This window comes from Eurosta solidaginis, chromosome 5 (genome assembly GCF_040869045.1).
Source record: "Eurosta solidaginis isolate ZX-2024a chromosome 5, ASM4086904v1, whole genome shotgun sequence".
Classification (NCBI taxonomy): Eukaryota; Metazoa; Arthropoda; class Insecta; order Diptera; family Tephritidae; genus Eurosta; species Eurosta solidaginis.
In genome coordinates, this window is record NC_090323.1 from 241,705,343 (window position 1) to 241,721,761 (window position 16,419).

A 16,419-nucleotide genomic window follows, 5' to 3' on the forward strand; every position below is an offset into this window, starting at 1 on the left:
AAGGTCAAGTTCTGCAATATTGAAAGCAAACGTCGGAACTCTAGCATATTTGGAGTATAGAAATCGTACATATATATGCGTTCTTAGAATTAACTCCTTAATGGTTATTTTTTTGGACTTCCAAAAGCCCACGTAAACAGGCCAAGTAAGTGCCATATTAGCGTATATAAATTGCAGGCACATTAAAGACACCCAGAGGAGTCCAGCAGGGGTTATATGTTAAACATTCGCTATTATATCAAAATCCTATTTAGACTCCTATTTCGTATCTAAATTTTTTCGCTTTGAATGTCATAGAGCAAGAGCCCGGGACCACTTTCCAGAGTGGCATTGTCCAGCCAGTGCTGATAAATAAATATGCTAATTAAGGCTTTGACAGCATTTTACATACTTTCGGTAAAAATATGCAAAAATGGTGGAGAAAAAGATGGTAGGAGCATTAACTCCTTAGGCACCAAAGCACTCATGGTCCAAGAACACTTTGTAACCAAATTGTTTTCGGTATTGTTTTCGAAAGTATTTCGGCATCATTTTTAAACTATTTTTTACCATTTTGAGATTGTTCACCAAATTATTTTAAGAATTCAAAAAAAAGCAAATATACCATTTCGCGTGGCACAAACTGTAAACAAGTACGTAAAAGTGCTGGTAAATGCAATAAATAATATATGATGTAAAAAACAATATTTTGGTTTTGCCTTTATTTCTTTAGCAATTATATTTGCCATTTAGTTAATTTGAGATTTAAATAGCAAATAAATTTGATGTAAATTGCCGCCGAATTGTTGGTGTTATGGGCAAGAAAAAACTTTTTTTGTTTTGTTTCGAAATTAATGATGCGAAACGCACGCTTGCCGCGTGTCTAAATGTTACTTTAATACAAAACTTAAAACTTTTTAAAATAATGTAACGAATATTAGTAGCACTAAGGGATACTATCATCAATAATTCAATCATTATGTCTACACATATGTACGTACACGCAGCGGAAAAGCAACGCACAACCACATGCATAAATCTGAGATACTTCCGAAAGTATGCACTGGTTGTTCAAGTGCGCTCACACATACAAGCGCATGAGGTTTGAGAGAACCTATAAAATAATGCATCTGTAGTTACAGCTGAGTAACTTTATAGCTGATAACTAACTAGTAAGTTCTGGAAATGGAAGTGCCTAGAAATATGTGAACGAGGAAACCGCACAGTATAAAAGCAGCAACAGTAGAGGCGCTACAACCAGTTTGATTTAAGCAAGCTATTGGTTGTGAAGTATCAGTGTTATTGTGAAGTACTTTAATAAAGGCCATTTTGCATTATTGAATATTAGAGTTATTTATTCAACAGTTTAGCGATACGAACGTTAGTAGAAGGTTGCAAATAAGCGGAATTGCACTAAAATCTTTACAATACTGTGATCAGATATTAGATACTTATTACACACGTACAAGCTTATACATCTTTACTTAAATAATACAACTTTGAAAAAATATATCTATTTATTTACGTATAAAAATTATGCTTACTTACATATCTCCAACTGTCTATCTACTCACACTAATGTCACACCTATCTCGTCCTTTTCATCTACTTACAGACACGTGGTCGTCGAGCCTCAAATGCCAAAGCAAATAAGTTAAATGCCTCTAATGGTGCTGCCAAAGCTACAGCAGCAGCTTTGTCGCCTCGTCAAGCTCCAGCATCGACTGTGACTGCAGCAGCAAATTCGACTTTAAGTCCTTCAGGGCATACAGTAGGCGCTGGCGCTGTTTTACCACATATATCACCAAATAATAATGCCACTCAGAATAATACAATTTTAGGCCAGCAGCAGTTGAATACGCTACAACAACAACATCAACAGCAGCAACAGCAACATTTGCAACATCAACAGCAACATAACCAATCACAACAGCAAATACAGCAATTGCAATCAGGCCAACAGTTGCAGCAGCAACAGCAACAACAACATCAGCAGCAGCAACAGCATCAACATCATCAGCAACAACAGTTGACGCAGCAGCAGCAACATCATCAACATCAAGAGCAACAGCAACTTCAATTGCAACAACACCAAATAACGGCACAAATACAAACCATGAAAGATCAACCGCAACAACCAATGGTAAGCGATGCGTACTTATATTGTTAATATTATATTACGATTAAATTAATAAATTATGTCCATAAGCAAACAAATGTTTACCTAATAGCTTAAAAGGCAGCCGGATTTATTTTCTAATTCGAAATTATGTTATGATTCTGTGTTTTCTGTTAAGCTCTGCGAAACTGCGAAGAGAGTCCTGGAAGAGGCTTTGTGATGGAAATGGGCGGAAATATATTTAATAATTTAGGAGAAATTTAATCAAGGTGACATCAGGACGGACAAGGCGAGAGCTGTTTCGAGTATACCTTGTAAATCTCTTCAAAGCCTTTTCTCCCGGGAGTGGGATTTGAACCCGCAATCCTCCGATGGTTGAAGTATTACAAAACGCATTCAGGGCGGAAATATAAAATTCCTTTATTATTTTTCGTGTCCCACTTCTCGATAAAACCGATTATGGTTACAAAATAAGTTCTCTACAACCAGTTAAGTACAAGAACTGTCACGATGCTACCATTACACCACGGCGGCCGCGAACTGAGATAGTCGTGAATAATAGAAAGCTCACAGCCCTAACTAGATCTTTACATGACGTTTTAAATAAATTCTTGGCCCTACGCGATTGAAAGAACATGTTTTCTAGGACTACTATTATATGATCTAGATTACATTTGAACGGGCCTTGGTCTAATGCTTGCAAAAAACAGCAGAACTTTGAGGCATATTGCAGCATCGCTTGCTGTAGACGATAATATCGACGGTTGTCTTAACAACAATATCGGCGGCCACCGTGGTATGATGGTAGCGTGCTCGGCCTACCACACCGTATGCCCTGGGTTCGAACCCCGGGCAAAGCAACATCAAAATTTAGAAATAAAGTTTTTCAATTAAAAGAAAATTTTTCTAAGCGGGGTCGCCCCCCGGCAGTGTTTGGCAAGCGCTCCGAGTGTGTTTGTGCCATGAAAAGCTCTCAGTGAAAACTCATCTGCCTTGCAAATGCCGTTCGGTGTCGGCATAAAACATGTAGGTCCCGTCCGGCCAATTTGTAGGGAAAATCAAGAGGAGCACGACGCAAATTGGAAGAGATGCTCGGCCTTAAATCTCTTCGGAGGTTATCGCGCCTTACATTTATTTTTTTTTTCATGTCTTAACAACTCTCTCTCTACTTCAGGCATATCATAATGCAGTCGTTTTTCATGATAGATAAAGGACTTTAATGAGAGGCTGTGTTTCGCAATCGAAGGGGGGCATTTGCTCTACACACAATAGAAAACACCTCGATGCGACGCAGGTTCTTCGTCTTGGCAAGCATTACAGCTTCAACAGGAACATAACACTATGCGTCATTGCCCTCCGGGGCTCCTTTTGGCAAATACTTTCAGCTTTCTATGTCCTGTGCTACTTGCTGCTGCTAAATCATATAGCTCCGACTGTCCCAATAGCTGGAGTCTCAGCCTGGCGAGCACAAACCGTGCTCGATCGTTTCCTTCTTCAACCCACACTTCCTACATCTGCCACCACTGACTAGGTCTTATTTAAAAGCATGTACCGCCATCACAGTGCTTCGTGCCCTCCACTTGCGTTTTCACACATGAGAAGGCCCTTGAGGTCACGCTCATCATGTATTTAGTAATTCAATCAGACCATCAATGTATTTATCTTTAAAAACAACTTCTCAAATTTATCTTCCATTAACCTATATTTGCGGCCTTACTTTGCGTACTAATTCTATTATATTTTTATATGATTGTATTATCTTAGTGAAACTCGAGAAAGAAAATTGTGCAGAAAACTTAATAAAAAGTTTCTGTAAATCATATTAAAAATCAAACCTCAGCGAAAGTTGTTGGCAGTGAAGGCATATATGCCCAGCAATCACTTTAACTAGTAGTAAACAAACTCATTACCAGTCCGTGTCTCATGATCCTGCAAATGGTATAGTAAGTAGTCAGTTTGTCTCTTTAAAAAAATCAAGGAACCACCCTTCCTATTACTTATATACGTTTTTTACTGCTAGCTTTGAAAATGGTTTAATATGACGTTAATTCTACGAGACTTAGATACATTTTGATTAATAAGAACGCTATTTATCACTGGTTCAACTCTAGTTAATAAGGTACTAGTATGTTTTGTCTGATTGTTTTGTACTGAGCGATCCCCCGGATACTGAGCATAACCCACTTAAGGGGGTTAGAGAAGGTGGAATTGTAGACTAGAAATAATTGTTTCTTCGATTCTGGAAAATTCAAGATCAATGGGAGAAAGACGCTTTTGGTTATAAAGATCTAGTGATATCACAGCTACCTCAGAACTGGTACGACATCACAGTTTAATTACCCGATCCCTAAAAATATCGAAATGAAAATATGGAGTACAAAATATGGGTATTGACTGGCAAAATATATTGGCATGGCAGCCTTTCGTATCATACTTGATGCAATAAAGAAATCTGAAACGGTCTAATGTAGTGCCTCATACGCCTCTGTTAATGATATAATTCACAATATTTGCTTATATGTATATACTAGCTTTTACCCGCGGCCCCGTCCGCAAGGAAAATTTTAAATATATGGGCTATTCGCGTTAGCCTGCTTATTATCTGTTTAAAATTTTGTTTTCTGTCTAATGCATTTTATTTTTGTAATTGAGTAAAAAAAAGAACTAAATGAGCTGATAACCTGATAGGATCCCAAATGATCCCGAAATTATCCAGAAAAAGCTACGAAATGACCCCAACGCTATCGCGGACGGATCCCGAAAACCATCCAGAAATGCCCCGAAAGGGTCTCCAAAAGTTCCCCGAATAGTCCCAAAAAAACCCGAAATGAGAGCGACACGATTCTAGACGTATCCAGAGAACCACACAGAAAAGATCCCTGAAGTCCAAAATGATCCCGAAAAGGTTCCGAAATGACCCTGACGGTCTCCCGGGCGGATCTCAAAAACCATCCAGAAAATATCCAGGAAGGGTCCCTAAATTATCCCGACTAACTCCAGAAAAAGTTCCGAAATGGCTCCGAGGGGATCCACGATGGATCGCGAAAACCATACAGAAATGATTCCGGAAGGATTGCAAAATGATCCCGAAATAGTCCGGAATTGACCCAGATGGGATCCCGCACAGATCCAGAAATGATCCCGGAAGGGTGCAAAAACTATCCCGGAAAAGTAACAAAAAATCCCGAAATGGCTCCTACGGCATCCCGGACGGATCCAGAAATGATCTCGGAAGGGTCCCCAAATGATCCCAAAATGGTCCCGAAATGACCCTGATGGATCCGGCAAACCATCAAGAAATTATGCCGAAAGGGTCCCAAAACGATCCCGAAATAATACAAAAAAAGTCTCGAAACGACCCCTAGAGGATCCCCAAATGATCCCGTATTAGCCCCGAAAAGGTCCCGAAATAACCCCGACGGGATCCAGGACAAATCCCGAAAACCATCCAGAAATGATGCCGGAAGGAATCCCAAATGATTCCGTAAAAGTCCCGCATTGATTCCGACGGGATCCCGAACGGATACCGAAAATCATCCAGAAGTGATGCCGGAAAGGTCCTCAAATGATCACCTAATAGTCCCGCAATGACCCTTAAGGGGTCATGGACGGATCCCATAAACCATCCAGAAAAGATCACGATATAGTCCCGAAGAAGTCCCGAAATGACCCTGACGGGATCTCGAACGCACCCCTAAATGACCCTGACGGGATCCCGGACAGATCCCGAAATCCATCCAGAAATGATCTTGGGAGGGACCCCAAATGATCCCGAAAAAGTCCCGCAATGATTCCGAGGAGATCCTGATCGGATACCGAAAACCATCCAGAAGTGATGCCGGAAAGGTCCTCAAATGATCACCTAATACCAAAATGACCCTGACGGCATCCCGGACTGATCCCAAAATCCATCCAGAAATGATCTTGGGAGGTCCCAAAATTATCCCGAAATAGTCTCGGAAAAGTTCAGAAATTACCCTGACGGGTTCCCGGACGAATCCTGAAAGCCATCTCTAAATGATCCCGAAAAAGTCCCGAAATGACCCTGACTGGACCCCGAAAGGATCCCGAAAACTATCCAGAAATGATGCCGGAAATGTTGTCAAATGATCACCTAATAGTTCCGACAAGACCGTGACGGGATCCCGAACGGATCCCGACAACTATCTAGAAATGATGCCGAAAGGGCCCGCAAATGATCCCGTATTAGTGGAGAAAAAGTCCCGAAGTGAACCCGACGGGATGCCGGACGAATCCCAAAAACCATCCAGAAATGATGCCGGAAGGGACACCAAATGATCCCGAAAAAGTCCTGCAATAATTCCGACGGGATCCTGAGCGGATACCGAAAACCATCCAGAAGTGATGCCGAAAAGGTCCTCAAATGATCACCTAATAGTCCCAAAATGACCCTGACGGCATCCCGGACAGATCCCGAAATCCATCCAGAAATGATCTTGGGAGGGTCCCAAAATTATTCCGAAATAGCCTGGGAAAAGTCCAGAAATTACCCTGACGGACCCAGGACGAATCCTGAAAACCAATCTTAAATGATGCCGAAAAAGTCCCGAAATGACCCTGATGGGACCCGGAAAGGATCCCGAAAACTAACCAGAAATGATGCCGGAAAGGTCCTCAAATGATCTCCCAATAGTTCCGAAAAGACCCTGACGGGATCCCGAACGGATCCCGACAACTATCCAGAAATGATACCGAAAGAGCCCGCAAATGACCCCGTATTAGTCGAGAAAAAGCCCCGAAATGACCCCGACGGGATGCCGGACGAATCCCAAAAACCATCCAGAAATGATGTCGGAAGGGACCCCAATGATCCCGAAAAAGTCCCGCAATTATTCCGACGGAAATCTGAACGGATACCGAAAACCATCCAGAAGTGATGCCGGAACGGTCCTCAAATGCTCACCTAATAGTCCCAAAATGACCCTGAGGGCATCCCGGACAAATCCCGAAATCCATCCAGAAATGATCTTGGGAAGGTCCCAAAATGATCCCGAAATAGTCTCGGAAAAGTCCAGAAATTACCCTGACGGGTTCCCGGACGAATCCTGCAAGCCATCCTTAAATGATCCCGAAAAAGCCCCGAAATGACCCTGACGGGATCCTGAAAGGATTCCAAAAACTATCCAGAAATGATGCCGGAAAGGTCCTCAAATGATCCCCTAATAGTTCCGAAATGACCGTGACGGGATCCCGAACGGATCCCGACAACTATTCAGAAATTATGCCGAAATGGTCCGCAAATGATCCCGTATTAGTCGAGAAAAAGTCCCGAAATGACCCCGACGGGATCCCGGACGAATCCCAAAAACCATCCAGAAATGATGCCGGTAGGTATCCCAAATGACCCCGAAATAATCCCGAAATGACCTCGTCGACATCCCGGACGGATACCGAAAATTATCCAGAAATGATGCCGGAAAGGTCCACAAATGATCCCCTAATAGTCCCGAAATTACCCTGATGGGATCCCGGACGGATCCCGAAAACCATCAAGAAATGATGCCGGAAGAGCCCCCAAATGATCCCGAAAAAGTCCCCAAATGACCCCGACGAGATCCCGCACGGATCCCGAAAACCATCCAGAAATGATGCCGGAAAAGCCCCAAATGATCCCGAAAAAGTCCCCAAATGACCCCGACATACTCCAGAAAAGGTTCCGAAATGGCGCCGAGGGAATCAACGACGGATCGCGAAAACCATACAGAAATGATTCCGGAAGGATCCCAAAATGATCCCGAAATAGTCCGGAAATGACCCAGATGGGATCCCGCACAGATCCAGAAATGATCCCGGAAGGGTCCAAAAACTATGCCGGAAAAGTAACAAAAAATCCCGAAATGGCTCCTACGGCATCCCGGACGGATCCAGAAATGATCTCGGAAGGGTCCCCAAATGATCCCAAAATGGTCCCGAAATGACCCTGATGGATCCGGCAAACCATCAAGAAATTATGCCGGAAGGGTCCCCAAATGATCCCGAAATAAAAAAGAAAAAGTCACGAAACGACCCCTAGAGGATCCCCAAATGATCCCGTATTAGCCCCGAAAAAGTCCCAAAATGACCCTGACGGGATCCCGAAAGGATTCCGAAAACAATACAGAAATGATGCCGGAAAGGTCCTCAAATGATCCCCTAATAGTCCCGAAATGACCGTGACGGGATCCCGAACGGATCCCGACAACTATTCAGAAATTATGCCGAAATGGTCCGCAAATGATCCCGTATTAGTCGAGAAAAAGTCCCGAAATGACCCCGACGGGATGCCGGACGAATCCCAAAAACCAGCCAGAAATGATGCCGGAAGGGACACCAAATGATCCCGAAAAAGTCCCGCAATAATTCCGACGGGATCCTGAGCGGATACCGAAAACCATCCAGAAGTGATGCCGAAAAGGTCCTCAAATGATCACCTAATAGTCCCAAAATGACCCTGACGGCATCCCGGACAGATCCCGAAATCCATCCAGAAATGATCTTGGGAGGGTCCCAAAATTATCCCGAAATAATCTGGGAAAAGTCCAGAAATTACCCTGACGGATACCGGACGAATCCTGAAAACCAATCTTAAATGATGCCGAAAAAGTCCCGAAATGACCCTGAAGGGACCCGGAAAGGATCCCGAAAACTAACCAGAAATGATGCCGGAAAGGTCCTCGAATGATCTCCCAATAGTTCCGAAAAGACCCTGACGGGATCCCGAACGGATCCCGACAACTATCCAGAAATGATACCGAAAGGGCCCGCAAATGATCCCGTATTAGTCGAGAAAAAGTCCCGAAATGACCCCGACGGGATGCCGGACGAATCCCAAAAACCATCCAGAAATGATGCCGGTAGGTATCCCAAATGATCCCGAAATAATCCCGAAATGACCTCGTCGGCATCCCGGAGGGATACCGAAAATTATCCAGAAATGATGCCGGAAAGATCCACAAATGATCCCCTAATAGTCCCGAAATTACCCTGATGGGATCCCGGACGGATCCCGAAAACCATCCAGAAATGATGCCGGAAGAGCCCCCAAATGATCCCGAAAAAGTCCCCAAATGACCCCGACGATATCCTGGACGGATCCCGAAAACCATCCAGAAATGATGCCGGAAGAGCCCCCAAATGATCCCGAAACAGTCCCCAAATGACCCCGACGAGATCCCGCACGGATCCCGAAAACCATCCAGAAATGATGCCGGAAGAGCCCCAAATGATCCCGAAAAAGTCCCCAAATGACCCCGACATACTCCAGAAAAGGTTCCGAAATGGCTCCGAGGGAATCAACGGCGGATCGCGAAAACCATACAGAAATGATTCCGGAAGGATCCCAAAATGATCCCGAAATAGTCCGGAAATGACCCAGATGGGATCCCGCACAGATCCAGAAATGATACCGGAAGGGTCCAAAAACTATCCCGGAAAAGTAACAAAATATTCCGAAATGGCTCCTACGGCATCCCGGACGGATCCAGAAATGATCTCGGAAGGGTCCCCAAATGATCCCAAAATGGTCCCGAAATGACCCTGATGGATCCGGCAAACCATCAAGAAATTATGCCGGAAGGGTCCCCAAATGATCCCGAAATAAAACAGAAAAAGTCACGAAACGACCCCTAGAGGATCCCCAAATGATCCCGTATTAGCCCCAAAAAAGTCCCAAAATGACCCTGACGGGATCCCGAAAGGATTCCGAAAACAATACAGAAATGATGCCGGAAAGGTCCTCAAATGATCCCCTAATAGTTCCGAAATGACCGTGACGGGATATCGACAACTATCCAGAAATGATGCCGAAAGGGTCCGCAAATGATCCCGTATTAGTCGAAAAAAGTCCCGAAAGGACCACGACGGGATCCCGGACGAATCCCAAAAACCATCCAGAAATGATGCCGGTAGGTATCCCAAATGATCCCGAAATAGTCCCGAAATGACCTCGTCGGCATCCCGGACGGATCCCGAAAATTATCCAGAAATGATGCCGGAAAGGTTCCCAAATGGTCCCCTAATAGTCCCGAAATTACCCTAATGGGATCCCGGACGGATCCCGAAAACCATCCAGAAATGATGCCGAAAGGGTTCCCAAATGATCCCGTATTAGCCGCGAAAAAGTCCCGAAATGACCCCGACGGGATCCCGGACGTATCCCGAAAACCATCCAGAAATGATGCCGAAAGGGTTCCCAAATGATCCCGTATTAGTCGCGAAAAAGTCCCGAAATGACCCCGACGGGATCCCGGACGGATCCCGAAAACCATCCAGAAATGATGCCGGATGAGCCCCAAAATGATCCCGAAAAAGTCCCCAAATGACCCCGACGAGATCCCGGACGGATCCCGAAAACCATCCAGAAATGATGCCGGAAGAGCCCCCAAATGATCCCGAAAAAGTCCCCAAATGACCCCGACGATATCCCGGACGGATCCCGAAAACCATCCAGAAATGATGCCGGAAGAGCCCCCAAATGATCCCGAAAAAGTCCCCATATGACCCCGACGACATCCCGCACGGATCCCGAAAACCATCCAGAAATGATGCCGGAAGGGTCCCCAAATGATCGCGAAATAGTCCCGAAATGATTCCGGAATAGTCCCGAAAATGTTCCAAAATAACCCCAACGGGATCCCGGACGGATCCCGTAAACTATACAGAAATGATCCCGGAAGGGTCCCAAAATGATCCCGAAATAGTCCCGAAAAAGTCCCGAAATTACCCCGGCGTAATCCCGGACCGATCCCGAAAACCATCCAGAAATGATCCCGGAAGGGTCTCGATATGACCCTTACGGGATTACAAATAAGGTGAAGCTAATTATAAAACCATGTTAATAAGGCAGCAGGCGTATTGGAGCGAATAAAAAGTTAGATAGAAACATACAGGTAAAGCTAATAAAAGCGTGCTAATAAAAACAATTGATGGAGGGCGGATGGCGGGAGTAGAGGAGAGGACCACTGATCGTTCCTCCAAAATTGTCTAGATATCGTGCTGTATGTACCAGATACCAAAAACTATTGATTTAGGAGAAAATTTAGATTGAGTTATAACAATTTATGGATTTTACACCAGAGGGGGGAGATAAAGGGGGGCGGGCGGAGGGTGTCACTGCTTACTTTGTAAGCCCTCGACTTATTTGGCCCCTTGAGTCTGTGATATTGGTGAAGGCCAGTATACGTAAAGTTATAATGTGTAAAAATTATGAAAAATAATTTCTCGAAGGGGTCGTGGGACCCCCACCCCTCTTTCCATGTTCGAAAAAAATTTCGCTAGTAGACTACTGTCTGTGTCCCAAATTTCATCAAAATCCGTGTAGCCATTCTGGCGTGATTCAGTCGCAAAGACGAAAAAATATAATTATTAAATTATAACCGTTCCTAGGTCGCGGGGACCACGCCCCTTTTGAAAAATATATAGCTAGTAGATCCTTCTAGAATATTGGCTATATGTGTGCAAAATTTCATCCAAATCGGTCCAGCCGTTCTTGCGTGATTGAGTCACAAAGACAAACGTCTGGACAAACATCCAAACATCCAAACATCCAAACATCTTCACATCCAAACTTTGCCATTTATAATATACTAGCCTTTACCCGCGGCCCCGTCCGCAAGGAGAAAATAAAATATATGTGCTATTCACGTTAGCCTGCTTATCAAGTTGTCTGTTTAAAAATGTTTTCTGTCAATGTATTTTATTTTTTAATACAGTAAAAAAAAAGAACTAACTGAGCTGATGGGCACGCTTACATGAATAGTACAATACACTTTTTTCGAATGAAAAAAAATACATTTTGTTTCTAAGTTAAATTAATTGATATGACAGGGGTGAAAGAATTACTACTCATAGAACAAAGGAGTGAAACTACAATTAGCTAAAACCAAAAAGAAGTTTTTAAATGAAAGCAGTGTTGCTTTTTCGGGTATTTAGTTGGTTAAAATATTACAAACATTTTAATTATAGTTGTAATAGTTCGTTACAGGATTCATTTAAAAATAGAACGAAAAAGCTGTGATATATTAAAGATAAAACATACCGAATTTTAATTACGAATAATTTGCCGTAAATCCACGGCCATGTGTGCTGAATTACCGGTTTCGAAGAGACCTAAAATGATCCCGGAAGTGTCCCTAAATGACACCAAAGAGTCACGAAATGATGCCGACGGGATCCTGGACAAATCTAGAAAACTATCCAGAAATGATGCCGGAAGGGTCCCAAAATAATCCCGAAGTAGTCACGAAAAGTCCCGAAATGACACTGACGGGATCCCGGACGGATCCCGAAAACCATCCAGATTTGATTCCTGAACGGTACGCAAATGATCCCGATATAGTCCGAAAAAGTCCCGAAAAAACTCTGACGGGATCCCGGACGAATCCCGAAAATCGCCCAGAAATTATCCCGGAAGAGTCCCAAAATTATTCCGAAATAGTAGTCACGAAAAAGGCCCGAAATGACCCTGACGGGATCCCGAAAACCATCCAGAAATGACTCTGGAGGGATCCCCAAATGATCCCGGAAAAGTCCACAAACCATCCAGAATTGATCTCTGAAGGTTCCGCAAATGATCCCGAAATAGTCACGAAAAACTCAGACCCATCCCGAAAATCATGAAGAAATTATCCTGGAAGGGTCCTAAAATTACCCCGAAATAACTCCGACGGGATCCCGGACAGATCCCGAAAATCATCCAGAACTGAGCTCTGAAACGTCCGCAAATAATCCAGATATAGTCCGGAAAAAGTCCCGAAAAAACTCCGTCGGGATCCCGGACAGATCCCGAAAATCACCCAGAAATTATGCCGGAGGGGTCCCAAAATTATTCCGAAATAGTCCCGAAAAAGTCCCGAAATGACCTTGAGGGGATCCCAGACCGATACCGAAAACCATCCAGAATTGATCTCTAAAGGGTCCGCAATTTATCCCAGATAAAGTCGCGAAAAAACTACGAAGGGATCCCGAACAGATCCCGAAAATCATAGAGAAATTATCCCGGAAGGGTCCCAAAATGATCCCGAAATAGTCCCGAAAAGGCGCGAAATAACCCTGACGGCATCCCGGACGGATCCCGAAAACCACCCATAAATGATCTTTAAGGGCAACTGACCCCGAAATAGTCGTGAAAAAGTCCCGAAATTACCCCGACGGGATCCCGAAAACCATCCAGAAATTATCCCTGAAGGATCCCCAAATGATCCAAGAACAGTCTCGAAATTCCCTGACATTTTCCCGGAAAAGTAAAAAAATAAACCCGACGGGATCTCGGACGGATCCCGAAAACGATCCAGAAATGATGCCGGAAGGGACCCCAAATGATCCCGAAATTCCCCCGATGGGATCCCGGACGGATCCCGGATCATCCAGAAATGATGCCGGTTGGTACCCCAAAATGATCCCGAAATAGGCCAGAAATGACCCCGTCGGGATCCCGGACGGATCCCCAAAAGTATACAGAAATGATGCTGGAAGGTGAAATGATCCCCTTAAAGAAAGATGAAAAAGAAATGATCCCCTTATAGTTCCGAAATGATCCTGACGGGATTCCCGACGGATCCCGGAAACTATCCAGAAATGATGCCGGAAAGGTTCCCAAGTTATCCCCAAATGGTCCCCAAATTACCCTGACGGTATCCCGGACGGATCACGAAAACCATCCGGAAATGATGGCGAAAGGGTCCCCAAATGATCCCGCATTAGTCTCGGGTTCCGAAATGACCCTGACGGGATCCCCGAAGGATCCCGGAAACTATCCAGAAATGATACCGGAAAGGTTCCCAAGTTATCCCCAAATAGTCCCGAAATTACCCTGACGGTATGCCAAACGGATACCGAAAACCATCTAGAAAAGTGGCCGGAAGATACCCCAAATGATCCCGAAAAAGTCCTGAAATGATCCAGACGGGATCCCGGACGAATCCCGAAAACTATCCATCTAGGTACCCCAAATGATCCCGAAATAGTCCCGAAATGACCCCGCCGGGATCACGGGCGGATCCCGAAAAAGTCCTGAAATGACCCCGACGGGATCCCGTACGGATTCCGAAAATCATCCAGAAATGATGAAGATAGGTACCCAAATGATCCCGAAATAGTCCCGAAATGATCCCGACGGGATCCCACACGGATCCCGAAAACCAACCAGAAATGATGGCGGTAGGTACCCCAAATGGTCCCGATATGACCCCGTCGGGATCCCGAACGGATCCCTAAAACTATCCAGAAATGATGCCGGAAAGGTCCCCAAATAAAACCCTAATAGTCCCGAAATTACGCCGACGGAATCCCGGATGGATCCGGAAACCATTCAGAAATGATGCCGGAAGAGACCCCAAATGATCCCGCAAAGGTCCCAAAATGACCCCGACAGGATCCCGGACGGATCCCGAAAACCATCCCGAAATGATGCCGGAGGAGACCCCAAATGATCCCGCTAAAGTCCCAAAATGACCCCGACAGGGTCCCGGACGGATCCCGTAAACCATCCAGAAATGATGCTGGTAGGTACCCCAAATGGTCCCGATATGACCCCGTCGGGATCCCGAACGGATCCCTAAAACTATCCAGAAATGATGCCGAAAGGGTCCCCAAATGATCCTGTATTAGTCGAGAAAAAGTTCCGAAATGACTCCGACGGGATCCCGGACGGATCCCGAAAACCACTTAGAATTGATACCGGAAGGTACCCCAAATGATGCCGAAATAGTCCCGAAATGACATCGACGGTATCATGGACGGATCCCGAAAACCATCTAGAAATGATGCCGGAAGAGACCCCAAATGATCCCGCAAAGGTCCCAAAATGACCCCGACAGGATCCCGGACGGATCCCGAAAACCATCCAGAAATGATGCCGGAGGAGACCCCAAATGATCCTGCTAAAGTCCCAAAATACCCCGACAGGGTCCCGGACGGATCCCGTAAACCATCCAGAAATGATGCCGGAAGAGACCCCAAATGATCTCGCAAAATTCCCAAAATGACCCCGACAGGATCCCGGACGGATCTCGTAAAACATCCAGAAATGATGCCGGAAGAGACCCCAAATGATCCCGCAAAAGTCCCAAAATGACCCCGACAGGATCCCGGACGGATCCCGAAAACCATCCAGAAATGATGCCGGGAGAGACCCCAAATGATCCCGCAAAAGTCCCAAAATGACCCCGACAGGATCCCGGACGGATCCCGTAAACCATCCAGAAATGATGCCGGAAGAGAACCCAAATGGTCCCGCAAAAGGCCCAAAATGACCCCGACAGGATCCCGGACGGATCCCGTAAACCATCCAGAAATGATGCCGGAAGAGACCCCAAATGATTCCGCAAAAGTCCGAAAATGACCCCGACAGGATCCCGGACGGATCCCGAAAACCATACAGAAATGATGCCGGAAGAGACCCCAAATGATCCCGCAAAAGTCTCAAAATGACCCCGACAGGATCCCGGACGGATCCTGTAAACCATCCAGAAATAATGCCGGAAGAGACCCCAAATGATCCCGCAAAAGTCCCAAAATGACCCCGACAGGATCACGGACGGATCCCGAAAACCATCCAGAAATGATGCCGGAAGAGACCCCAAATGATCCCGCAAAAGTCCCAAAATGACCCCGACAGGATCCCGGACGGATCCCGAAAACCATCCAGAAATGATGCCGGAATGGACCCCAAATGGTCCCGAAATGACACCGACGGGGTCCCGGACGGATACCGAAATCCATCCAGAAATGATGCCGGCAGGTACCCCAAATTATCCCGAAATAGTCCCGAAATGACCCTGACGGGATCGCGGACGGATTCCGAAAACCATCCAGAAATGATGCCGATAGGGTCCCCAAATGATCCTGTATTAGTCGAGAAAAAATTCCGAAATGACTCCGACGGGATCCCGGACGGATCCCGAAAACCATCTAGAATTGATAGCGGAAGGTACCCCAAATGATGCCGAAATAGTCCCGAAATGACATCGACGGGATCCCGGACGGATCCCGAAAACCATCCAGAAATGATGCCGGAGGAGACCCCAAATGATCCCGCTAAAGTCCCAAATTGACCCCGACAGGGTCCCGGACGGATCCCGTAAACCATCCAGAAATAATGCCGGAAGATACCCCAAATGATCCCGCAAAAGTCCCAAAATGACCCCGACAGGATCCCGGACGGATCCCGTAAACCATCCAGAAATGATGTCGGAAGAGACCCCAAATGATCCCGCAAGAGTCCCAAAATGACCCCGACAGGATCCCGGACGGATCCCGAAAACCATCCAGAAATGATGCCGGGAGAGACCCCAAATGATCCCGCAAAAGTCCCAAAATGACCC

At 45.4% G+C, this 16,419-nt stretch overlaps 1 protein-coding gene across 4 annotated transcripts in view; it reads left to right on the forward strand.

Annotated features, from left to right (window-relative positions):
- The window catches only part of Tet (Ten-Eleven Translocation (TET) family protein), an 841,485-nt gene that overhangs the window by 797,405 nt on the left and 27,661 nt on the right, over nt 1-16,419 (forward strand). For all 4 annotated transcript variants that reach the window (XM_067789120.1, XM_067789122.1, XM_067789121.1 and 1 more), the window contains one exon: nt 1,595-2,122. In XM_067789120.1, coding sequence (XP_067645221.1) covers nt 1,595-2,122 — 528 coding nt within the window. The remainder of the gene's footprint in view (nt 1-1,594; nt 2,123-16,419) is intronic.